At 36.1% G+C, this 24,281-nt stretch overlaps 1 protein-coding gene across 7 annotated transcripts in view; it reads left to right on the top strand.

Moving 5' to 3' along the window:
- LOC138306007 (neogenin-like) overlaps window positions 1–22,036 on the top strand; it is a 165,758-nt gene extending 143,722 nt beyond the window's left edge. For 2 of the 7 annotated variants that reach the window (XM_069246322.1, XM_069246324.1), the window contains exons 8-27: window positions 1,056–1,278; window positions 1,516–1,661; window positions 1,911–2,251; window positions 3,920–4,093; window positions 4,411–4,495; window positions 4,976–5,173; window positions 5,912–6,007; window positions 6,533–6,850; window positions 7,109–7,216; window positions 7,842–8,036; window positions 8,799–8,879; window positions 10,443–10,614; window positions 11,127–11,350; window positions 11,763–11,924; window positions 12,088–12,243; window positions 12,816–12,842; window positions 13,756–13,839; window positions 15,779–16,090; window positions 17,398–17,549; window positions 17,903–22,036. In XM_069246322.1, coding sequence (XP_069102423.1) covers window positions 1,056–1,278; window positions 1,516–1,661; window positions 1,911–2,251; window positions 3,920–4,093; window positions 4,411–4,495; window positions 4,976–5,173; window positions 5,912–6,007; window positions 6,533–6,850; window positions 7,109–7,216; window positions 7,842–8,036; window positions 8,799–8,879; window positions 10,443–10,614; window positions 11,127–11,350; window positions 11,763–11,924; window positions 12,088–12,243; window positions 12,816–12,842; window positions 13,756–13,839; window positions 15,779–16,090; window positions 17,398–17,549; window positions 17,903–18,001 — 3,353 coding nt within the window. In that variant the 3' untranslated portion in view covers window positions 18,002–22,036. The remainder of the gene's footprint in view (window positions 1–1,055; window positions 1,279–1,515; window positions 1,662–1,910; window positions 2,252–3,919; window positions 4,094–4,410; window positions 4,496–4,975; window positions 5,174–5,911; window positions 6,008–6,532; window positions 6,851–7,108; window positions 7,217–7,841; window positions 8,037–8,798; window positions 8,880–10,442; window positions 10,615–11,126; window positions 11,351–11,762; window positions 11,925–12,087; window positions 12,244–12,815; window positions 12,843–13,755; window positions 13,840–15,778; window positions 16,091–17,397; window positions 17,550–17,902) is intronic. The other 5 variants (XM_069246325.1, XM_069246323.1, XM_069246326.1 and 2 more) reach the window with 5 other exon arrangements.
- Window positions 22,037–24,281: the final 2,245 nt, after the last annotated feature.

The following is a 24,281-nucleotide window of genomic DNA, read 5'->3' as shown; positions in this document are numbered from 1 at the left end:
ATTTTTTTTCATTGTATTTGAAATACTTATAGTTTAATATACAATCTATGCGTTAGTCAGCAGGGGTGCTGAAAATTGATTAGGTCAGATCTAATAGTTACCAAGGCGAGGAATAAAAATAGGGAGGAATAACTCAATGTGCAATATCAATGAATGTCAAACAGGAGGAGTTATAGAAAAAGATTGAACGGAGCTGAATGGGGGTTGAACAGACATATGGGGATGAAAGGGGCTATGTGGAGTTAAATTGGGTTTTCAGTTTTTGAGTGTTATGGAGACTGAAGAACTCCTTCCATGTATTTGGCACTTATATACATACTATATTTACCCTTATTTACCTTATTTTAGTATGTATCATTTGCTTTACTTCATGAATTATTTTATATCATTTACATATTAAGATTCATCAACAACTTTCAGGAAACCATGGACTTGTGTTATTACATTGTGATTGTGTGTACTATAGTATTCTTTCTAGCCACTACTTAATGTCTTTTGGAAATTATAAGAAATCATTTGAAGATTTATATGAAATATCATGGTATTTAATTTCTAAATTGGTCTCAAGTTTGTTTATCAATAATGAAATAATAGATGCTGATAGAAGAGTGTTTTTGTAATGTTTGTATATGTGTTAAATAGAAATTTCTTCAAGTGATCAGATCAAGACATATGGCAGATATTTGGCTTAATAACCAGTTACCAATAACAAATAACATTAATAACAATGTTAGTCTATATTGTTCATGACCATCATTCAAACAATCATCTCAATGTATTCTGGCTACTTATCTCATATCAAAAGTAACTGCTATTTGCTTGACATTAGACATGGAAGAAGACAGAATATCAAACACCTGCAAAGATGATTGAGAGAAAAAAAGATATACTATTTCTTCTTTCATGTCACTACCTGCTGTTTATAGATGAACCTGATAAATTGGCTTCCTAAACTACAATCTGCTTTTTATTTATTTGATATAACCTCTATTTGTGTTGTTCGTTGGCTTTGTTTCTTACCTCCCTTGTTTTACGATTACCTCCCTTTTCCCCAGTGGTCTCCCCTCCCACCCCTTCTTCCTTCACACGGCCTATACATCATTTAGGCGGAATCTACGGTGACCAGACGCGCCTTCCATCGAAGCCACGAGAGATGCGAGCGGCCATTGTTTCCAGGAGGTTTGTCACACTGTCCTGGAGCAGACCACAATCCACAGGAGAAGGGGAGGCAACTCAGTTAATCTACTCTGTATACTGGAAAGAGCTAGGATCAGAAAGGTAAATGAATTAACTGATATTAAGTATAAAGATAGTTTGAATTATATTATGTGAATACTTTGGTATGAATTTTTCTTTTATGACTATAATATGTTGTTTTTTGCATAATTATGACATTTTCTCCATAAGAAAAGACATACACCAAACTCTTCAGAAGTAAATGAGAAAATAGTGTATTGTATTATAAAATACTGCTTATGAGGAAAAATGTAAAAACTGATCAATCTTTATCTGCAGAGAGAGGGTATTGAACACCACACAATTAGGGGCCAACATACAACACCTTAAACCCAATACAGCATACGAGTTCCGACTTCGGGCCTACAACCAGTACGGACCGTCTCCGACCTTCGCACGGATATCTATCAACACAGAAAAAGATGGTAAATAATTCATTCAGAACTAATTTTATTCTTTCAGACAACTAGTTTGTTGTGGAGTTATAATTTTTTTATTAAAATGTTGAATATCCATTTTTAAACTCGTAGAATTATAAAGACTATAACATTTGGATCTTCTCTGTCACTATCAGTTATAACCTTTATTTGTAGTCTACAATCTCAGCTTCTTTACAAACATTCATGTGACACCAATTTGGCACAATTATCACTGTCAGATATATTTTATTGTAGTTGATGTTCCCAGCCCCCCTACAAACGTCCAGGTGACTGCAGTATCTTCCATGGCAATCCAGGTTGAGTGGGAACCTCCTGTCCATGCAAAGGGTACCATTACCAAATATGTGGTAATCTCATACGAAGTTGGTGAAGACAGTGGTGAAAATCGGGTTGAGGTCCTTGATACCTCATACTTGCTAGAAAACCTAAAAAGTTTTCGAGAGTACAGTTTCCGTGTTTTTGCCAGTAATGAAATTGGGGATGGAACAAGTTCTAAAGAGTACACTTGTCGAACATTTTCAGCCAAACCTAGTGACACGCCAACAAATGTGTCAGTGGAGACTTCAAGTTCTGAGGTTAGTATTTATTACTGATGTCCTATTATAGTAATTTAAAAGAAAACGTCATTGTGTATTTATGCAGTTTTTCACTGGACTACTTTTTTCAACATATTCAATGTAATTACTATTGATAGTTCTACCTCAATACCACTTGGTTTAACTTTTGCTCTGTATGTTTAAAATCTATTTTGAGCAGTTGTCAGCTATTTTTATTAGACTGATGGTTTTGTTTGTGGTATTCCCATTACAAAATGTCTCATATTCTGAAATAATGATAGTTACATAGGAAAAGAAACACATATTAAGGAGATTAACCATTCAAACTATCAATATTTGTCATTCTTTAGATTTTGGATAGGCTAGACCATTGAATTTGTGTTGAATGTGTGTACATAGTTCATCAATACTTTTGTGTTTTGTTTGAGTGTTTTGTTGATATTGCAGAGTATCCCTCAGTACTTACTGACCTTTGATAACCTGTATCGCCTCAATACTAACAGTACTTTGATTTCCTTACTTTATTTCTTGTTACATACTGACCTGTATCCCTTCTGTACTTAAGTACTTTGATTTCCTTACTTTATCTCTCGTTACTTACTGACCTGTATTCCTTCAGTACTTAAGTACTTTGATTTCTTTACTTTATCTCTCAGTTCATACTGACCTGTATCCCTTCAGTACTTAAGTACTTTGATTTCCTTACTTTATCTTTCAGTACATACTGACCTGTAACCCTTCAGTACTTAAGTACTTTGATTTCCCTACTCTATCTTTCAGTACATACTGACCTGTAACCCTTCAGTACTTAAGTACTTTGATTTCCTTACTTTATCTTTCAGTACATACTGACCTGTAACCCTTCAGTACTTAAGTACTTTGATTTTCCTTACTTTATCTTTCAGTACATACTGACCTGTATCCCTTCAGTACTTAAGTACTTTGATTTCCTTACTTTATCTTTCAGTACATACTGACCTGTATCCCTTCAGTACTTAAGTACTTTGATTTCCTTACTTTATCTTTCAGTACATACTGACCTGTATCCCTTCAGTACTTAAGTACTTTGATTTCCTTACTTTATCTTTCAGTACATACTGACCTGTAACCCTTCAGTACTTAAGTACTTTGATTTCCTTACTTTATCTTTCAGTACATACTGACCTGTATCCCTTTCAGTACTTAAGTACTTTGATTTCCTTACTTTATCTTTCAGTACATACTGACCTGTATCCCTTCAGTACTTAAGTACTTTGATTTCCTTACTTTATCTTTCAGTACATACTGACCTGTATCCCTTCAGTACTTAAGTACTTTGATTTCCTTACTTTATCTTTCAGTACATACTGACCTGTATCCCTTCAGTACTTACAGTACTTTGATTTCCTTACTTTATCTTTCAGTACATACTGACCTGTAACCCTTCAGTACTTACAGTACTTTGATTTCCTTAATTTATCTTTCAGCACTTACTCACCTGTATCCCCTCAGTACTTACAGTACTTTGATTTCCTTACATTATCTCTCAGTACTTACAAAACTTTGATGTCCTTTCAATCCCCTCCAATGTCTCCCTCAGTATCTGTCCCCTTTTTATATCTGTATTTTCCCCTCCAATATTTATGGATTTTTTGACTACATATCTGTATCTCCCTCAGTACTTACAGTACTTTGATTACTTTACAGAGTATTATTGTGAGATGGGAACCCCCTCCAGCTGATTCACAAAACGGTGTCATCACTGGATACAAAATAAAGTACAAGAAACGCGGTGACAATCGTGCAGCTAAGACTGTGACTACAGATGGAAACAGACGTCTGTATGCCCTCACAGACCTCATGAAGGACACAGAGTACCAGGTATAATGACTTTGAGGTGACAGTACGTGTCTCCCTGTCTTTATAAGGAAACGTTGACAATCAATATCACATTCTTCCCTAAAATATTGAAATTATAATTGTCAATTGTTTGAGTTGCAAATTCCAATGTTTCTTCAAACTGTAGTAAAGACAAAAAAAATCTACTTTTTGTCAAATTTGGTGTTTACAATAAAATTATGATGATGTTGACTTTTCATTCAGACTGTTAACCTCAACTTATTCTCTTTCTTTAATGATTTCCATGTTTTTTTAATACAATGAAAGATTTTGTGTATATTTTGTATTTTTTGTCTTAGGTGAGGATTGCAGCCCTGACAGTCAATGGGAGTGGACCCTACGTTCGCTGGCACCGAGCCACCACGTATCGCGACGACCTGGATGGTACTTATTTTAGATTCATTGTTGTATGAATTGTTAAAATACTGTACACAAATTTTACCTAATGAACTAAAACGTAAACCATAATTGTTTTTACTTTAATTGATGAGGCCTTGCAGTGAAACTGTGTATCACATAATTAGTCTGTGAACATTAAATACATCCTAAATGTATTAGAAAACACCCTCGATCGCTTGACAGACTCAAGTCAAAACATAACTTTCTCTCCCTATGTGACCTCTGTTGAATTTTTGTTTTGTGAAATTGCGACCAGAAGTGTTTAAACACTAAAACATTGTTAAAGAAGTATAAATTGTCTCTCATTAATAAAGAATGTACATGTCCTAATTATCTGTATTCCATGCAGAAATTATTTTGATGACAATTGAAATTTTTTTTTTTATATATATATATTAACCAGGCATCAAGTTCCCCCAACCTAGAGTTGCCTGACACCCATTATAAATGTGTTTATTTTTACAGAGACGCGAGTACCTCCACCTCCACGGCTGATACGAGTGGTGCCATACGACACTTCCATTAGAGTGTCGTGGTCTGCCCCGGATCCGGAGTCCAAGATTTTAGTTCGTGGTTACATACTGGGGTATGGTAAGGGTGTACCAGACTCCTACCGACTGACATTGGATGCGGACAGTCATGTATACACTATAGAAAACCTACGTAAGTCAGATATATACAGTATAACTTGTCTCAATGGAAAGTCAAGTTTACGTAAGTCAGATATATATACGGTGTAAGTTGTCTAAAACGGATGTCTCTAGGACCAGTGTATTTGGCTGGTATAAACCAGGTTTCTGAATTATAGAGGCTTTAATTACTATAAATTAGGGAGAAAAGTGTCATACAATTAAGCTGTAATACACAGAAGTGCAGGTGAGACAAGCGACGACTTTGACAGTTTACACTGTATTAATGTCTATTTGACTCAATACATGAATATTTCAAATTTAGATGTTAAAGTTAAATAAATACCTTATATATAGGCAGATTTATTGGACTGATAAAGATACTTTTGCTGTGATGCTTAGACAATATATAAATGTTTTGCGTATCAATAATTCTTTTACAGATAACATTTAAGCAATAATATTACACAGTGACAAATATTACTTTTGAAGAATCAAAATGTTTGAGGAAACATTAAAAATATCTTGGGTACCAGCATGATACTTGTAAACTGTTGTGGTAAAAAAAAAATAAAAAAAACCCATTTCATGTTTTTAGAAAAAATCTAACTGGCAATATGGTTTGGTATGATCCTAGATTGAATGTACAGTTCCAAACATTTTATAGTTATTTTTTGTTAGTTTTGCAATAACAAATCATCAAATATAAATTCTTTCTTCAATTGAGTAAACTGATACATTGTTAATTATAAAAGCTATTTGTGTTCCACAGAGCCAGCCTCGCAGTATGTCATCACAGTGTTAGCCTTCAATAACATAGGTGACGGAGAACCCAAGTACCAAACGGCTGTTACTAGTGAGGAAACAGGTAAGGGAGATAATTATAGGAAGGGGAGATCACTCTAGGGTAAAGGTGATAATTACAGGTAGGGGAGAAGAGTGCAGGTAGGGGAGATCACTCTAGGGTAAGGGGGAGATCACTCTATGGTAAGGGAGATAATTATAGGTAGGGGAGTCACTCTTGGGTAAGGGAAAGAAGTACAGGTAGGGGAGATCACCCTAGTTTAAGGGAGAGAGTTATAGAGAGTATTATAGGTAAGGAAGATCACTCTAGCTATATTTTCTCTGATGGATTTATTACCAGGTTAAGGAGATAAATCTTGTGAAACATTGAGTCTGCCACCCTATAATTTATAGCTTTTTCTTGAATTTTAGAATCGTGAAGATGTAATAATGCATAGAAGTAGTAAACAGTTTTCTCTAGAGAAAAAAGTAAAACAAAAAATTGTCTTGTTGATAAACATTTTGAAAACCTGAAAATTAATTGTCATTGAAAAATGACATAACATGGAATGTTATTTTTGTCTGAATTAGTTGTGTTTCTGTGTTTCAGTGACAGAACAAGTGACTCCCATGATGCCTCCTGTTGGGTTGAAAACGATTGTGTTATCATCGTCAACAGTGGTACTGACCTGGGCGGACACATCATTAGGGAAGTCCCAGACGGTCACTGACAGTCGGTACTACACTGTCCGTTACACCTCTCTACCAAATAACAACAAACGATACAAGACTATCAACTCCACTGACCTTAACGCTCATATCGACAACCTTAAACCCAACACGCGGTATGAGTTTTCTGTCAAGGTCATTAAAGGTCGTCGCCAGAGCACTTGGAGTATGAGTGAAATCAATGTCACACAGGAATCAGGTAAGGTTCCATTGGATTACTCTGTTCCTGTAAGTTAAGTCTCTTTCACTTAAACAAACCATTAAAATTACCAGAGGATAATGAATTAGATTTCAAATGAAAATATAATTTCAGTGTTCAAATTGTGATGAGGTGGCTTTGGAATTATGTGTTTTTAAACCCTTAGATTAGCAAGTTTGACATAATTCTGAAAGCCAAAGTTTTACTTCTTGATTCATTGTCATTATGGCCGACTTCTATTTTTATCCTCTATCACAGCGCCCTCTACTGTACCAAGAGATCTGACCCCTGTTCCAAAAGAGGACAATCCCACAGCGGTTACAATGAACTGGCAGCCTCCACAGAAACCCAATGGGCAGATCACAGGTAAATTATAAAAAATACACATACATCATACTTTTTTCCCCTGGATTTATACTTGCAATATACGTCAAGTAACAAACATAAAGACAAAAACTTATTAAAGACAATATGTGATGTAATATTTGACCTCTGTTTGACTTATTTGACCTGTGACCCATTTGACCTGTATCTGACCTTTATTGACCTTTTTGTCCAGGTTGCCTGCCTTTCTATACAACTGACCAGAAAAAATGATTAAAAATAATATGTGACCTACTATCTGACATCTGACCTGTATCTGCAGACCTTTCTGTCCTATGACCTATCTGACCTGTATTTGACCTTTCTGTCCTATGACCTATCTGACCTGTATTCAACCTTTCTGTCTATGACCTATTTGACCTGTATTTGACCTTTCTGTCCTATGACCTATCTGACCTGTATCTGCAGACCTTTCTCTCCTATGACCTATCTGACCTGTATCTGCAGACCTTTCTGTCCTATGACCTATCTGACCTGTATCTGCAGACCTTTCTGTCCTATGACCTATCTGACCTGTATTTAACCTTTCTGTCCTATGACCTATCTGACCTGTATTTAACCTTTCTGTCTATGACCTATTTGACCTGTATTTGACCTTTCTGTCCAGGTTATCTGCTGTTCTATACAACTGACCAGAGCCAGAATGATATAGAGTGGGTTGTTGAGGGAGTACTGGGAGAGAAACTGTCCACCACAGTCAAAGGTCTCACGCCGGACACCACCTACTACTTCAAGATACAGGCCAGGAACAGCAAGGGCTACGGACCCATGTCTGACACAATCATCTACAAAACTCCTGCTAGTAAGTCTCAGTGTAGCATCTTAGATATTGTCATCTTCTTTCTGATCGAATATAATACTGAAAATGATACCGTATTTTCAAATTGCTGTAATTATGTAAAAGTGTTACTGTAATTTCAGATTTTGTAATTGTTAATATGACTGATTGTTTCTCGGATGTCTATTGTAATGTGTAATGTATAGATACTGGTGTGGGGAGCATGATATCATTGCATGGGCAAAGGGAGGCTACTCTTAATGATTGTTGGCACAATTCAGAAAGAAAATTGAATGATGCAACGGAAATTATTACTAACACAGTGATTAGCTATATGAAAAAAAATAAATAAAAAAAAAAATGGACATATCTTCGTGAAAGAATAGCCAAGCTGAAACAGTCGAATATTTATATAGATTTAGTATGGTAAGTTGGTTAGACCAGATTATGGTTTGAATAGAAGGTAAAATAAACTTTGGCATTAAAATTAAATTGTCTATGCTTTGGATAATCAAATTATAAACTGTCTCATAATTAACCTGAATCAAGGTCCATGGAGACCACATTCGTGTTAACACTTAAACCGGTTTATAAAAACCATACAAAGAAAAATTGATCTAGGAATTGAAGTGATCCTTATACACAAGTCATATTGTGATGAATATGCAATTTGTGACCCAATAAAATATTTTTTAAGCATGTGGTTTTTATACTGAGGTGGTCACTGTGTCCACCTTTAAACTGACCGCGGTCAGTCTGGAAATGTTGTTGTTTTGTGCTTTGTAGAAGATGGTACAGGTGGAGGAAAGATCAGCCCAAAATTTATAGCTCCAGAGATTAATTACAACCCAAACGTCAAAGATATAGGTAAGGCGGCACAGAGTTATCCCCCCTGGTAACAAATATACAGACTTATTCCATCTGATAACAAATATATCAGACAGAGTTATTCCCCCTGGTAACAAATATATAAGGCAGACTTATTCCATCTGATAACAAATACATCAGAGTTATTTCCCCTGGTGACAAATAAATAAGGCAGTTATTCCTTCTGAGAGTTTATAGGCATGGCAACAGAGTTATTCCCCCTGATAACAAATAGATAAAACAGGGTTTTTACTCTTTATAATGAATAGGTATGGCAACAGAGTTATTCCCCCTGATAGTTCACAGGCAAGGTATTCCCCCTGATAACAAATAGATAATTCAGAGTTATTCCCCCGATCGTTCATAGGCATGGTAACAGGGTTCTTCCCCCTGATAACAAATAGATAAGGCAGGGTTATCCCCCCTGTTAGTTCAAAGGCATTGCAACAGAGTTCTTCCCCCTGAAAACAAATAGATAAGGCAGAGTTATTCCTCATGATAGTTCAAATACAAGGCAACATAGACAACATATGCATAGTGCAGTACAGAGTTAATCCCTTTGTAACTAATAGGTAATCAAGTGTCCCCCCTGACAAAATACAGGTGAGACATTATACTTATTCCCCCTGATAGCACACAGGTAAGACAGTAAAGAGTTAACTTCCCTGATAGCATATTGGCTAGGTAGTTATGATGCAAAAGGTATTACACAGCATTAAGAATTATCTTCCCTTATTAGGAATGCAGGTTAGCCCCTTAGATCCTTTTATTAATTGATATAATACTACAACTCTATTTTCCTTTGGTTGTTCTGGATTTGAGATATAGGTCAAGATAAAAGTTGTTTAAACAAAAATCTCACTTATATTTGGATTGTGTGTTTTGCCGTGCCTGATACACAAATTTTCTATACTCATGTCAATCACATTTGTACAAATGCAATGCCATTATTTGTTGATATACTTGTTGGACATGGCTATTTACTAACATCAGATTACTGAGGTCGCTATTAACATACGGTGGGATGAACTAAGACTGCATGGTGTGCTGGGATTGGTATGAGGGGTCGGCCTTAGTGTGGCCGACGATGTTCATGGTTTTGTTCATATAGGTTAAAGTGTGTACTGTAATGATCTCTTATGGTGAAAATCCTTGATCCGACGAAGTTTTGGTAAAACAAGAAATATTATTTAATTATCTTATTTTCAGTCTGTTTTTATTCTCTTCTTATTTTTACTGATCAACAATATAGATTTTTTTTTTTTTTTTTTGTAATTATGAGTTTTCTTTTAGGTTCATTTTTATGATATTTATAATAAGCTTTGCTTTATAACGATTCATTGAAAAGTTACTAAAACAAAAGGAAGTAAATGAGGGAAAATAGTTTTGCATTAAGTTCAAGTTCTTTTCTTTGTAATTGCTATCAATTTCTATGAAAATATGCCCTACTGTTATCCAAAAAGAAGAGAGAATCGAACTGAAGTTTTGTCTTTCCGTATTTCTTGATCTTCAGCAGTTTTTGTCTCTAATAAACTGATTGGTAAAATGTTTTCCATCCGTTAGATGAACAGCCACAAGAAGACGACGACAAACAGAATGATGCGGGTGGGCTCTCCACCAACGTCGTCATTATCATTGTGACATGTGTCGTGGGGGCTTCCTTCTGTATTGTCATCATTGTAGTCGCCATTGTGTTGTGTCAGAAGAGAGACAACGGAGAACGCAACAAACGGCCGTATGTATCATAAACATCTTTATTTACATTTTCATTCCACCTCGGTGAAACTAGTAACCCTCACAGTTCACTTTATTTACTGAAGACTAACTTTCATCAATTAATGCAAGCAACAAAGTTAGCAATCAACCCTTAAATAATCTTATATTGCTAACACTATGCTCCTTATCAACATATCTTATTTCACTCTATGAACATCTCTCGCATATTTTGAAGCCTCAATCCTGCTTATCTTCAATTAAATACAGATTGAAAACAAGAAAAACAAAGTGGTTCCATTATTTAATAGAGGTTAATTTGCAGGAAAGTGTATCTCTGCCAATGATTTCTTACTTTGATAATATTGAAAGTTTTTCAATTCAGATTTGAATCTGTGAAAAATAACCTCCACAACTGAAAATGTGAATTTAGTAGTTGGTTTACTGTAGATTGTGCTGAAGTTCAATTAATATGATGCTTGTGAATTGTCCTGCCCTAATTGTTATACAATAAATCCTATTATCTGGTTCCAGTCAAGCGGCTCAGCAACAGTCGCCCAGTAAAGGGAAGATAACCCAGCGTGACTTAAAGAAGCCCGACCTGTGGATAGATCATCAGCAACAGTTTGAACTCAAAAACGTCGACAAACCGGAGAGAAGTGAATCAATGCTGACCATGAGTACATTACGACGTAATTCAGTCGATGGAAATAAATCCATAGATGAGTTACCCCCATATCATCCCGACATTGACAAAGGTGGGTTTTATGGACCTTAACTGAGGTTGATATTTAATTTTACTTACCTGATATAATCATTTGTATTCATTAGATTATTTTTGTAAGGAAAGGTATCAGTGTAATATCAGAATAGGAAATACTGAACTAGTATTTATGAATGATCTAGCTAGCCCTTATTAATTTATACAATTAATGTAGTAAACTCGGGCTTAAAGTTCAATAGTGTTAAATTATAAAGACTCATTGCTTCATTTGAGAAATTTAGTTTCATTACTTGTCTGTATCAGAGAAGAGGTAAAAACCTTAGATTGCCATGAAGTAGCTGTCAGTTAAATCTGAAGTCCTATGTATATATATAGTGAACCTATCATGAGCAGTACATCTGGTTACTTTATAGTGTTAACCATCTGTAAATTTGGCTTTTATCCAGAGTACCCTGAAATAACCTACCACCCCCATGGTACCCATGAAGATCGTTACACTCCCATGAGACAACAGCCAATACAACACCCACCATCAGGTCTGATTCGCCCTAAAGCTACGAAACCTCCGATGATGATCGGAGTAGACACGCAACCTTCACATCGAGAACGTTAGTATTTAAAATCGACGGGGTAACTCTTACGTAAAACTCAAGTGGGAAACAAGAAGTTGATCTTAGTCAAATCTACTGGCATGTATTGATGATTTCATCCTTTGTATGATTGTTAAGTTTAAAGGCTGCAATTTATAATGACTGTTTATGTATTTTACAGCCATTGCCATGGTAACAGCGTTACAGAGCAGTCAGATGGGACAGATGGACTCGTCACACGGAATGATGTCCCACTCGCGGCCGGGCTTCCCCAGAACCCAGTACAACATGCCATATACAACATCGCCACGCGTAAATCAAGACCACGGCCATAATAGTAAGTGTACCGGGTAAGAAGAAGTGTATCACTTAGTGAGAAAACTTGTAATTCAATGAGTTGTTATAAATACCAATGTACCCAAAATAATATTTACAAAATGCATATTCACATTATTTCTGACTCATCTGCCTGGAATTATGCGAGGTGATGGAGTGGAAAAATAACCTAAAGATGAGAAGTCAGAGTCTTGATTTCGGGCCTATATCTTGCTAGTTTGATCAATGTGTGAGCTTGACTCCCATTATAGACTGATGTTTGATTACTTTTCCCCTGAAACATATATATTGGTTAGAATGCCTTTTGATTGATAGCTATTTCAAATATACTGTCGCAGTGACAGATAACTGGCTAGGTGGGTTCATATGAGAATAAGAATTGAGGAAAATGGTAAAAATACAACGTACATGACTGTGAAACTAAATTCTAAGGCTTAGTGGTTTCCTGAAGAACAAAAAGAATGCCGTCAAGATCCCAACAATCTATGACACGTTAAGATTATCTTTGTGAAATGGACAGACGTTTAAAAACAGTTGTATCACTCACCTGTAATTATGGCCCTTTGTTTACAGTGCACGGGATGGGGATGGACCATAACTGTAAGTCAAACCTACCTCTACCTGTCTCCTACAATTAACAGAATAAACCATGATTAATCTATTGTTCAAACATATGGTTCTTATCTTAAGTTTTTTAAAGATTTGAAATCCCCTGCTTGTAAACAGGATTTTTCTCATCTTTGTGATTCATGACCAAGGAGAGAGAAATTAAAGATACAAACATTTTTCTCAAATATTGTTTATTTTTAGAACCAACATTATTTAACCTTGGATAACATTTTATGGTCAATGCATTTTACTTACTGTTTTGTATTGTTGTGCTATCCTGTCATGTGTATCTTGTAAAAATATCATTCCCCTAAACTATCAAAGCATGTACTCTTTGACTTTATGATTTCCCTGTTTAAGTGTGTGTTACACTATATATATTGTATGCTTACCAAGCTTCCAATGTAATGGCTGGTTTCAAATTTGATTTGATTTGTTATTAATGCTGCATACTTTTAAGTAAGATTTCATTAAGGAAAAGCTTTGACATTAGTAAATGTTTGAAATATTTCAAAAGAAAAAAAATGTTTTTAGTTTTAAGTAAATGCAACAAAACAAAGAAGCAAACAGAAACTAAAATGTTCAAACGTTTGCATGTTAGTAACATGTGTAACTATTGTGAGTGTCGTTTGGAACCAGCCAGAAACTTTGAATGAGTAAAAGTTTTCAATTTGAATTAATAACTAGATAAAATAAGATAATATTAAGATAACCATATATGCCTACGATGATGTAATTTTGGTATATGATGTCTTTTTGAAGATAACATGTTTGTACAAAATTGAAAACTTTTTTGAGACATGATGCAAGCAAAATTTACGTTGTTTTTATGTGATTTTGAGTTGATATTCCCATTTCCCAGCATGCACTGCATCTTGTTTTTCGTTGTTTCTTGCTCCGATAGATCATGTGTCAGCCCTGGATGATGATGAATCGAGCGTCAATGAACCGCTGTTAGATGAACATTACAACGCACGAGTTGGCTATGGCATGTATTCCATTCCCTGTTAAACTTTTCAATCATCCTCACAAATTGTTCATTAGCATTTGCTTCTGTCTTTGAACATTGCAGAATTATCTCCCTTGTGGGTAGGTATCCCTTTTTTTGATGTTATTATTTTGTGAGTTATTTATATCATTCATGGCATTACGCTCACAAACACATGTCACAATCAATATCTTACCACAAAGGCAGATAACTCTGTAATGCACAGATGCAGAATAGATGGACTCGAAATAATGAAAAGTATGTATGTTAGCAATATAGTGTCAGAGATGTATTATGGGATCATTGCAAACCATTTTTGTTTTCAGGCTACCCTAACAAAGTGTATTTGAAAATGTTAAGTTAAGATTTAGTTAGTACCAACAGAATACTCCAAATTTAGTTTTATCAAATTTGAGTTAACACGGATCTCTTCATTCAATCTCAATCAAATAAACAATGTTGTGTTTTGGATGGGAGTGACGGGAAGGAGGTATATTTGATTGGAGGGGTGGGTAGTATAAACCGGGGCCTGTAGAGGTGTTTGTCTGTCCTAAACCTGTAACCCAATATCAACAAGTTGCTTAGTAACCATTTGCATGTGAGATTTCAGAACAAAATGTGTGGTTGCTATGGTAACTAGGCATTTAATGTTCTGATCTCTATTTTTAAATCCTTCATGATATAGGTGTGCATCGTGTTATAAATCAGAAATTATTTCCATGGGTATGAGAAGAATGATTAAAAAGGTCAAATCGTAAATGAAATAATTGTATAGCATTTGTCTTTTCATTTGATAACAATGGTAATCATTTCTTTTCAATAAGCACAAATTTTTAATTCCAACATACTGAAAAAGCACACAGCTAACGGCTTACAGGGCAGGTGGGCACCAGCTTGGTATTCTTAGTGACCAAATGTTCATCTTTACTGAGCATGTCTGCTTGAGGATTTGCTCTGTCACCTTCACATGTTTAGATATAGAGGGACTGCATGACTACACATGAATGTGCAGATTGATAGAGGGACGTAGATCATACAGTGATGTCAAATAGAGAACAAAACACAGTGTTGTAAAGCTTTATTGGTGTTTGAGAATGGGATAACAATATGTCTTCATTGGCTGCTCAGTATGTTTGTTGAGAGCTTTTCATAACATTTAAATGATCATGTTTGAAAATTTGACAAATTTCAAAGTAATGGCTTGGTAGTTTGAATTCTATAACATCAAATAGTCTGTCATGGTATTAACAGTTTTAGATTCTAAACAAATTGTGATTATTTGTGCTTTGTAGAATTAATATAGATTAACTGTAATTAAGTTAGATGCAAGACGTCAGCTAACCAAAAGGACGAAAAATATAATTTAAAACATAATTAATATAGTTTTAAAATGACATATTATACTTCATGAATACTAAAAACAAAAGTTTAATTCAATAAATTAATTAAATTTACCTCCCTTTAAAATGATTATATCCTCTTCCATATGCTGCAAGCAGATATTGCTTTGCATGGATGCAATCACATTAATAGGAGCATGTTTTATTGTCTGAAATCATGCTTTTCATGACTTTCCTTTTGTTCTTACTCCACAAGAAGTCTTTCAATATTGATATTCTGAACAATTAGTACACAATTTCTTCAAGATATTCAAATTCCAATTCATAGTAAAAAAAAAAAAGATGCATTTTGAATTAGATTTACCAGGCAAAAACTGGAAATAATAAACTAATAAGAATTAAACAGAATTACTAAACCGAATATTATTTCAACAGAATATCATCGATCAGTATCTCTGTAATCAAGCTGAAAACAGAATCATAACAAAAAATGAATACACCTATTAAACTATATTTGTGGAGCTAAAAGAACACCAGGATGACTAAATGATTTGTGTTGGCCAGCCTAGCTAATGAGCTGTGTACTAATTTACTTCCAGGCCTTAAATCACCCGATATCTGCCCCAAGCAGAGCCATAGCCTACCCCACCTGGCTGGGCACGGGATCACCCCCAGTGGAGGGTCAGGGTCACATCCTCACCCCCAGGGGGTGTTGTCCCCTACCCCCCACAAGGGTCAGCCGACTGCCATTATCTCGCCCGACCAACAGCAACCTGGCGAGTGCGAAGAACATAAAAGTTTACCCCGATCCCTCCACCGGCATCCGCTGCGGAGCTTTTCCGTGCCCAGTCCCCCGCCCCCGGGCGGTAATCCCCTGTCCAGTGTCGCCCTCACCCCAAAACACCAAATAGGTATGTACATGTCCTGTCCAGGGTCTGTGTCATAAATGGATAAAGCGGGGACACTATTCATTAGCAGTATCTATAATGGCTGTACAGGATTAAAGGAAAGGGTTGTTAGAAAAGGCTTTTTTCAAGAGAGACAAGGAAAGTAGAAAAGAATGTAGCCGAAAGATTCTCTTTAGAAAACTGTAGGAAAAGGTGCAGGAAAAGGCTTTATGGGTGTTAGGAAATGGTGTAGCAGAAAGATTTATTTTCAGGGTGCTTGGGAAGTTAATGACTAATACATGTATGAAATATGGGTAGTGATTGTGATTTACCATTTAAAATACTTTACATCAACAATAACTATTGGGAGGACATAATTTCCAATGATTTGCGGGAGTTGTGATGGACATCTGACATGTTAGGTAGAAATTAAGAATGGCTTCTGTATGTACAAGCTACAGATTAATATCCCACTGTGCATCACAGGTTTATAGTCATAACACCTTTCAGACGTTATTGTCGCTCACAAATTAATGACGTTACAAGCAAGGGCATATAACTCTTTGATATGCAAACACATAGGTTACATAAACGTCAACAGACATTTGTAGTTATTATGTGGAAATTGTACAAGAGTCTGAAAGATATGGAAATTATTGGAAATTGCCTACATTTTATAGAGAGATAACCATTTCCGTGATTCCCTTGTGTGAAATTGCCTTGTATAGTTATATTCCCCATAGCTTACCTCCAGAGTTTGAATGCATGCTAGCTATTATATAACAACCACATTCCTTTTATCTTTACATTTCCCCTTAGTACATTTTACCATTATTACTTTGTTTATTTTGGTAGTTTTGATATTGTGTACATATATTTTATGGTATTCACATGAGAACGGGTTTCAATTTGACATTTCAGATTGATATAGAAATTTTCAATTCTCAGTTAATTATCTCAGATTTTATATAACATCATTTGTTTTCAAAACTTTTAAACAAATCACCCCTGAAATTTCAAGTTTTGTTCTTGATTTAGAAGATTCTAAATGTGTCAACCGGGGAATGAGTTAAATGGTTTAGACCAGCGCTATAGGTAGTCAATCTGATATAGATAGTGAAACTCTGTTCTCCGTGTTTAGTCGTTCTTCTTCATTCAAATTGAACCATCTTAAACATCACTTTTGGGTTATGAGCTAACACCTCATAGATGATTTGTCATGGTGATTAAAACGACAACGCTGTCCTCACTATTTGACACCATTGATATTTGTAAAACCAGAGTTCCTCCTCAGTGGATGAGTCTTCCATAACTGTGTAATATGTTTACAGTAAAGCCACAACAGACGTCTAGTCCATACAAGAAGCCTACACCACCTATATCCAGCGTGCCCATTAAACCACGTACAACGATGCCCATCATCAGTACCCCTAAGGCCCCTGATGTGGTGCTGAAGGGCAGTCAGGAGGATCCAGATCTCCAGGTGAGTCAACTTTCGATCTCTCACTTTGTTGTATTTCATTAACCTTTCATGCAGTCGCATTCTTCCCATTAACAGAAAAAACCTAAGGGTCTGTTACATGTAGTTGACCAGGCAAGATACCCAGGAGGAAGGACTTCCAAGTATGATAAATTAATTAAATTTCTCTGACATTCATTCGAGATCGCAGTGACCAAATTGTCTTAAATATTTCAAGTATTTCTTTTTCTCCTCAGTTCTCAAGAAAGTATTAAATATTTTACTTTCCAAGGAAATAACCTACGTCCCATTCAGTTTGACTTCATGTCCCGCTCAAAACCTCTTTCATACCACTTTAATATTTAATTTTGTTTCAGAAGTCGGTTAGTACAGAGGAACTGACAGCAGAGATGGCCAATCTTGATTGTCTGATGAAAGACTTAAACGCAATCACACAACAAGACTTCGAATGCTAGCCCTCCATATTCCACGCCATAAAAGGGCAGACAACTCATTTGTCAACACTATTCACCACAGACGTGCAGGTTCATTCATCCAAAGCGTGCATCATTCATCTCCCCTGACAAGGACAGATAACGTATTTATACGACTTCAATGTTTTCTGTATCTTTGTAACTCAACACGTCGTTGACTCCTGATGTAGTGTAATTACATGCACATTTGGCTGTGTATTCAGTCACGACAACAGAGCCCAAGCTGCTGACAACAAACACATCATTATCATAGGGAATGACATCGGTCTTACATAAGGTTCCAATGTTCTTACATTTTGTTCTTATGTTATTTCATTGTAAATCGGTGACGCCAAAAAATGGCACCACTTCCTGGTTTGAGTGATAACCACTTTCTGTTGAAGTGGCTATGTTGATGTCACTTCCTGTTATGGTTAATGCTGTCACTTCCTGCTGTGTTTTATGATGTCACTTCCTGTCTACTTTATGAAGATGTCACCAAGTGCAGCGACACTAGATCTTCCTCAGATTTATTCACTTGGATGTGATTGAGGTGAAAGTGTTAGATGTGAGAATATTGAGAATGAGAGGTATATAGTGATGTGTAATACCTATAAAATGACGACGTGGTAGCGGCGTCTTCACTACCAGCGTGTGGATCTTTTATAAACCATCCCACTGACGACATCATCATGATTTTAATCCGTATTATATTTATATCAAGTTGGAATTAAAAACGAAAATTATTTACAACAATTGTAGACATTTGTCTGTTGTTTATTAACGAATGATTTTAATTAATCCTTTTTAACTTTTACCGTTTTATCCGCAATTGTTTCTACTGAATATTGCTGAATTTTAATAATTTTGCCTGATATTTATTGATGCTTTTGGCAACAAAATAAAATAGAGAAATTAACCTGCGTTCCTTCACACTGGAAGTAGAACACAAGAACAATTGGTGGTTTGCCAAGTTTTAACTCTTTGTATGAAATGCTTTGTAACGGAAAAAATGCGGTGTCCAGTCACCAAAGATAAAGTGAACCTGTTTTAAACAAGCCAAAACGAACAAATCATTTCTTATCTTTTTATATCATTTTATCGATTTATCTATTTTACGCGAACCCACCCAGGTTGTCAAACACTGTTTATATGATTGTTGATTTGTTTTTAGGATTTATTCTAATTTTGTTTCCATTTAGAATATTTTAGTGATTATGTCACAAGTTTTCAGTGTTTATAAATCACCATGTGCTGTCCACCATGTCAGTTGATACCACTATATAATTCATTTTTTATCCTTCAAGATCTGAGAATATGTGAATTTGTGAATTGAGACCATTCAGCTTTCTTTCATGCTTTTCATGTGGGTAGTAGATATGATATATTCCCATCAACAAATTATAATATTTATTTGTTTGTTTGAAATGTCTTCCTATCATATGAAGGGATTTCCGGGTATGATGTTCGATTAAATAATAGAGCAAAAGATCAATTATTTACCAGAAATACATTTGTTTTCTCTAATTTTAACCTAGAACTTCCAACAGTAGATTATGATTTGTAGTTGATTCACGGTAACATTTTATATCATTGTGTCTAGAAACTTCAGTGGAGATCAAATATTGCATTTTTTATGCCAGCGCGAAAATTGCTAAACTTGTTTCCATTTAAAATATGGTTTCTATATGATAACAACCATGGACTTGTAGAAATGATTCTGTTAAGTTAATTTTATCATAAGAAATGAAAGAAGAGTTGAAAGTCCTACCTAATTGTGGAGATTACAGATCATTTGTTTTCAATGCATTACCTGTATTGTTACCATTAATAGGCCGCCATATCGTTGTACATTAACGTATTTGGTAATTAAAATGTGAACAATTGTAACATACGAACGCATATCTATACTTGTAACACATGCGGCGTAGCAGTGTGCGGTGTACGAGGTTGTGAGAGGTACTGCTGGGGATAGAGTGTTGGTGAGTGTATAATGGTCGATGGAAGCAAGTGATCACGTGGTTGTGTGTGTATTAGGGCGTGTCTGTTAGGAAGTAAATGAGCTTGTACAAGATTGATTATTTTTATAATGTATCGTTATGCATGAAGAATTATTATGATGGCGTGTGACATTTTAGTATTTGGAACAGGTGTTGTTTGGTGCTTTTTGAATTCACCATGGAAACAGTTTTCGTCCAGGAAACATTACACATTTAAGTACTAAAACAATTCATCTCGACTCGGCTTTAATGTATGGTTGTTAAAGTTGTTATCTGTCGAAATATCATTATTCTGTAGCTTTGGGATTTCGTTATATAATTTTCAGTAAAACCAAGGGAATTTCACCCAAGAAACGTGTTCCAGACTTGATTTAGTGATATTTTTATGGGTGATCTTTACCGACAACCAGTAACAAAACCAAGATATTGGTGAAACTTTAGCAAGGCATAGAGAAACGTTACTGTTTTGATTGATGTCTTGGTAGATTAAGAGCCGTGCTTACTTCGGAAATAATGGGAAATTTTGGTAAATATATGATTAAGGAAAATAAAATGATTTTGTTCAGTCGAATTATACGTTTTCAATCGTGTCTATGCTGACATACAAAATGTCGAATGCTTTATATTTACGTGTTCATTTTGATGATTTTAAATTTTGTAAAACAAAACGGTATCTTAGCTTAGTTTTGTGTCAGTATTGTAAATCATGTATGTAAATAAATTCATACCATATGCCACGACGGACGATTTACATGTGAATATTTATTTGTAAATAAGATTGAAAATGAAACCAAGGTGCATTACTTCATCTTGAATCATTCTATACTATACAATTATTGACGTTGGTTGAGAAACAAAGAAACATTAATGTAGTATACTGTTTTGTAAGGATTTAAGGCCAGGTTTGAAGGTAATTTACTTGAAAACGCAACATGTTTCTCATGAATTATCGTTCCAATTTTACTAATGTCATGGAGTTCATATTCATATCGTTCATTTACTATTCTCCGATGGAAATGTATCTTTAATGTTTTGGTGAAACTTACATACATGTTAACTACAGATTAAAGTCTGCCATATTCTTTGGAAAAGATGGTATTATTTAATGTATGCATTGAAACTGGAAACGAAAGATGACAAAAACTCATTCTGTGTCTTCCTCCACGGTTTTATTGACATATGATTTTATTATAATGTCTTTCTCCTAACCATTTGTCGTTTCTTATGTTTCGTATGTTTGTCGTCATTGTTCATAGATCTAGACACTCCAATAAAGATTTTGAAATAAATGATAAAAAATAATAATTTTAATGTTAAGTACATCAATTTGACAAAGGCATTGAAATTCCAATTATGACGCTTGACTGATTTTATTATTCACAAATAGAGTGAGACACGGCTGTGTTCCTTATATATCCAGGAGGTCCCCCAATCAACACTACATAAAGCTGCCTTTGTCCCCCAATCATCTTTAGATAAAGCTGCCTTTGATTCCAGTTTCATGCATTTCATGTTTCCTTTATTTGTTATAAAGGGTCGCAGTTTCATTCTGTAAGGTTTCATACGAGTATTTACATATAAACCAAAAACTCAAAATTCTAAATTGCTTTGGCTTTAGAAGTTGCAACCATCTAAACTGTTAAACCAATAAGGACTTTTACTGTGCGACGGAGCGCGAACTTGATGACAAGAGACTAGAGTGGCAAGATCACTAACCGGCTACCAGTGGAACTAAATACATTTTAACAACTTTACCAGCTCAGCTGTCCACAACATTATATACTAAATTTCTATCATAAAACATCTCATTGAGTTGAGCAAATCCTAAAAGTTTATAGGATATACAAATCTTTCACAAGTCGATACCTATACAAGTTTGAACTGTGACCCTATATAAACCAACCAAGCGACAATATGTTAGCAGCCAAAGTCATGTATACAATGTCAATGTTATCATCATGTCTGTAATATGTTTTGTGAAGATGAGGAAAGAATTTTGTAGAGAAAATATGGACGAATAAAATTACAATTTTTTGTACTTTTCTGTATTTGTGTTTTATTAGGTCATCTGACCCGAAGGGTCAGGATGACCTATAGTCATCATGCACCGTCCGTCGGCGTCCGCCGTCCGCCGTGCGCCGTGCGTAAACTTTCCATTCAAACGACTTCTTCTCAATAACCATAAGGCCTAAAGTACTCATATTTGGCCTGTAGCATACTGGGATGAAGGGCTACCAAAGTTGTGAAAATTAATGACCTAGACCTACTTTCAAGGTCACAGGGGTCAAATAGGCTCAAATCTTTGAATGACTTCTTCTCAATAGTCATAAGGCCCAGAGTACTCATATTTGGCCCGTAGCATGCTGGGATTAAGGACTACCAAAGTTGTGAAAATTAATGACCTAGACCTACTTTCAAGGTGACAGGGGTCAAATAGGCTCAAATCTTTGAACGACTTCTTCTCAATAACCATAAGGCCCAGAGTACTCATATTTGATCTGTAGCATGCTGGGATGTAGGGCTACCAAAGTTGTGAAAAGGAATGACCTTGACCTACTTTCAAGGTCACAGGGGTCAAAAAGTCTAAAATCTTTGAACGACTTCTTCTCTATAACCATGAGGCTCGTACTCATATTTGGCCTGTAGTATGCGGGGATGAAAGGCTACTAAAGTTGTGAAAATTTATGACCTTGACCTACTTTTAAGGTCACAGGTGTTAAATAGGCTTAAATCTTTGAACGACTTCTCAATAACTGTAAGGCTCAGAGTACTTATATTTGGCCTGTAGCATGCTGGGATAAAGAGTTACCAAAGTTATGAAGATGAATGACTTTGACCTGCTGTCAAGGTCACAAGGGTAAAAAAGGCGAAAATCTTTGAACGTTTTCTTCTCAATAACCGTAAGGCCCAGAGTACTCATATTTTGCCTGTTTCATGCTGTAATGAAGGCCTACTAAAGGTGTGAAAATGGATTACCTTGACTTATTTTCTAGGTCACAGGGGTCAAATAGGCTCAATTCTTTGAATGACTTCTTGTAACTAACCGAAAGGTCCAGGGTACTCATATTTGGCCTGTGGCATGCTGGGATGAAGGGTTACCAAAGTTATTGAAATGAAGGACCTTGACTTTCTTTCAAGGTCAGGGGTCAATTAGGCTTATATCTTGAATTTTGAACTTCTCAAATTCTGCCAGTGTGATTTAGCTGATACTTGCATATGAAATGATCCTTGTCATGGTCCTGACCAAGTGTTTTTAGCTCACCTGGCCCGAAGGGCCGGTGAGCTTATGTCATGGCGCGGCGTCCGTCGTCCGTCGTCCGTCCGTCCGTCGTCCGTCGTCCGTCCGTCAACATTTCCTTTAAATCGCTACTAGTCATAGAGTTCTGCATGGATTGTAACCAAATTTGGCCACAAACATCCTTGGGGGAAGGGGGAACAGAACTTGTATAAATTTTGGCTCTAACCCCCCGGGGGCAGGAGGGGCGGGGCCCAATAGGGGTAATAAAGGTAAATCCTTTAAATCGCTTCTTGTCATAGAGCTCTGAATGGAATGTAACCAAATTTGCCCACAAACATCCTTTGGGGAAGGGGAACAGAACTTGTATAAATTTTGGCTCTGGTCCCCCGGGGGCAGGAGGGGCGGGGCCCAATAGGGGAAATAGAGATAAAATCCTTTAAATCTCTACTTGTCCTAGAGCTCTACATGAATTGTAACCAAATTTGGCCACAAACATCCTTGGGGTAAGGGGAACAGAACTTGTATAAATTTTGGCTCTGATCCCCCAGGGGCAGGAGGGGCGGGGCCCAATAGGGGAAATAGAGGTAAATCCTTTAAATCGCTACTAGTCATAGAGTTCTGAATGGAATGTAACCAAATTTGGCCACAAACATCCTTGGGGAAGGGGAACAGAACTTGTATAAATTTTGGCTCTGACCCCCGGGGGCAGGAGGGGCGGAGCCCAATAGGGGAAATAGAGGTAAATCCTTTAAATCGCTACTAGTCATAGAGTTCTGCATGGATTGTAACCAAATTTGGCCACAAACATCCTTGGGGGGAGGGGAACAGAACTTGTATAACTTTTGACTCTGGCCCTCCGAGGGCAGGACGGGTGGGGCCCAATAGGGGAAATAGAGGTAAATCCATCCTAAAATCACTTCTTGTCCTAGAGTTTTGCTTGGATTGTGACCAAATTTTGGCCATAAACATCCTTGGGGGAAGGGGAACAGAACTTAAATTTTGGCTCTGACCCCCTGGGGGGGGGAGGTGTGGGGCCCAATAGGGG

This window comes from Argopecten irradians, chromosome 13 (assembly GCF_041381155.1).
Source record: "Argopecten irradians isolate NY chromosome 13, Ai_NY, whole genome shotgun sequence".
Lineage (NCBI taxonomy): Eukaryota > Metazoa > Mollusca > Bivalvia > Pectinida > Pectinidae > Argopecten > Argopecten irradians.
The sequence above is the reverse complement of the archived record's forward strand: the minus strand, read 5'-3'. Positions and strand labels throughout refer to the sequence as shown.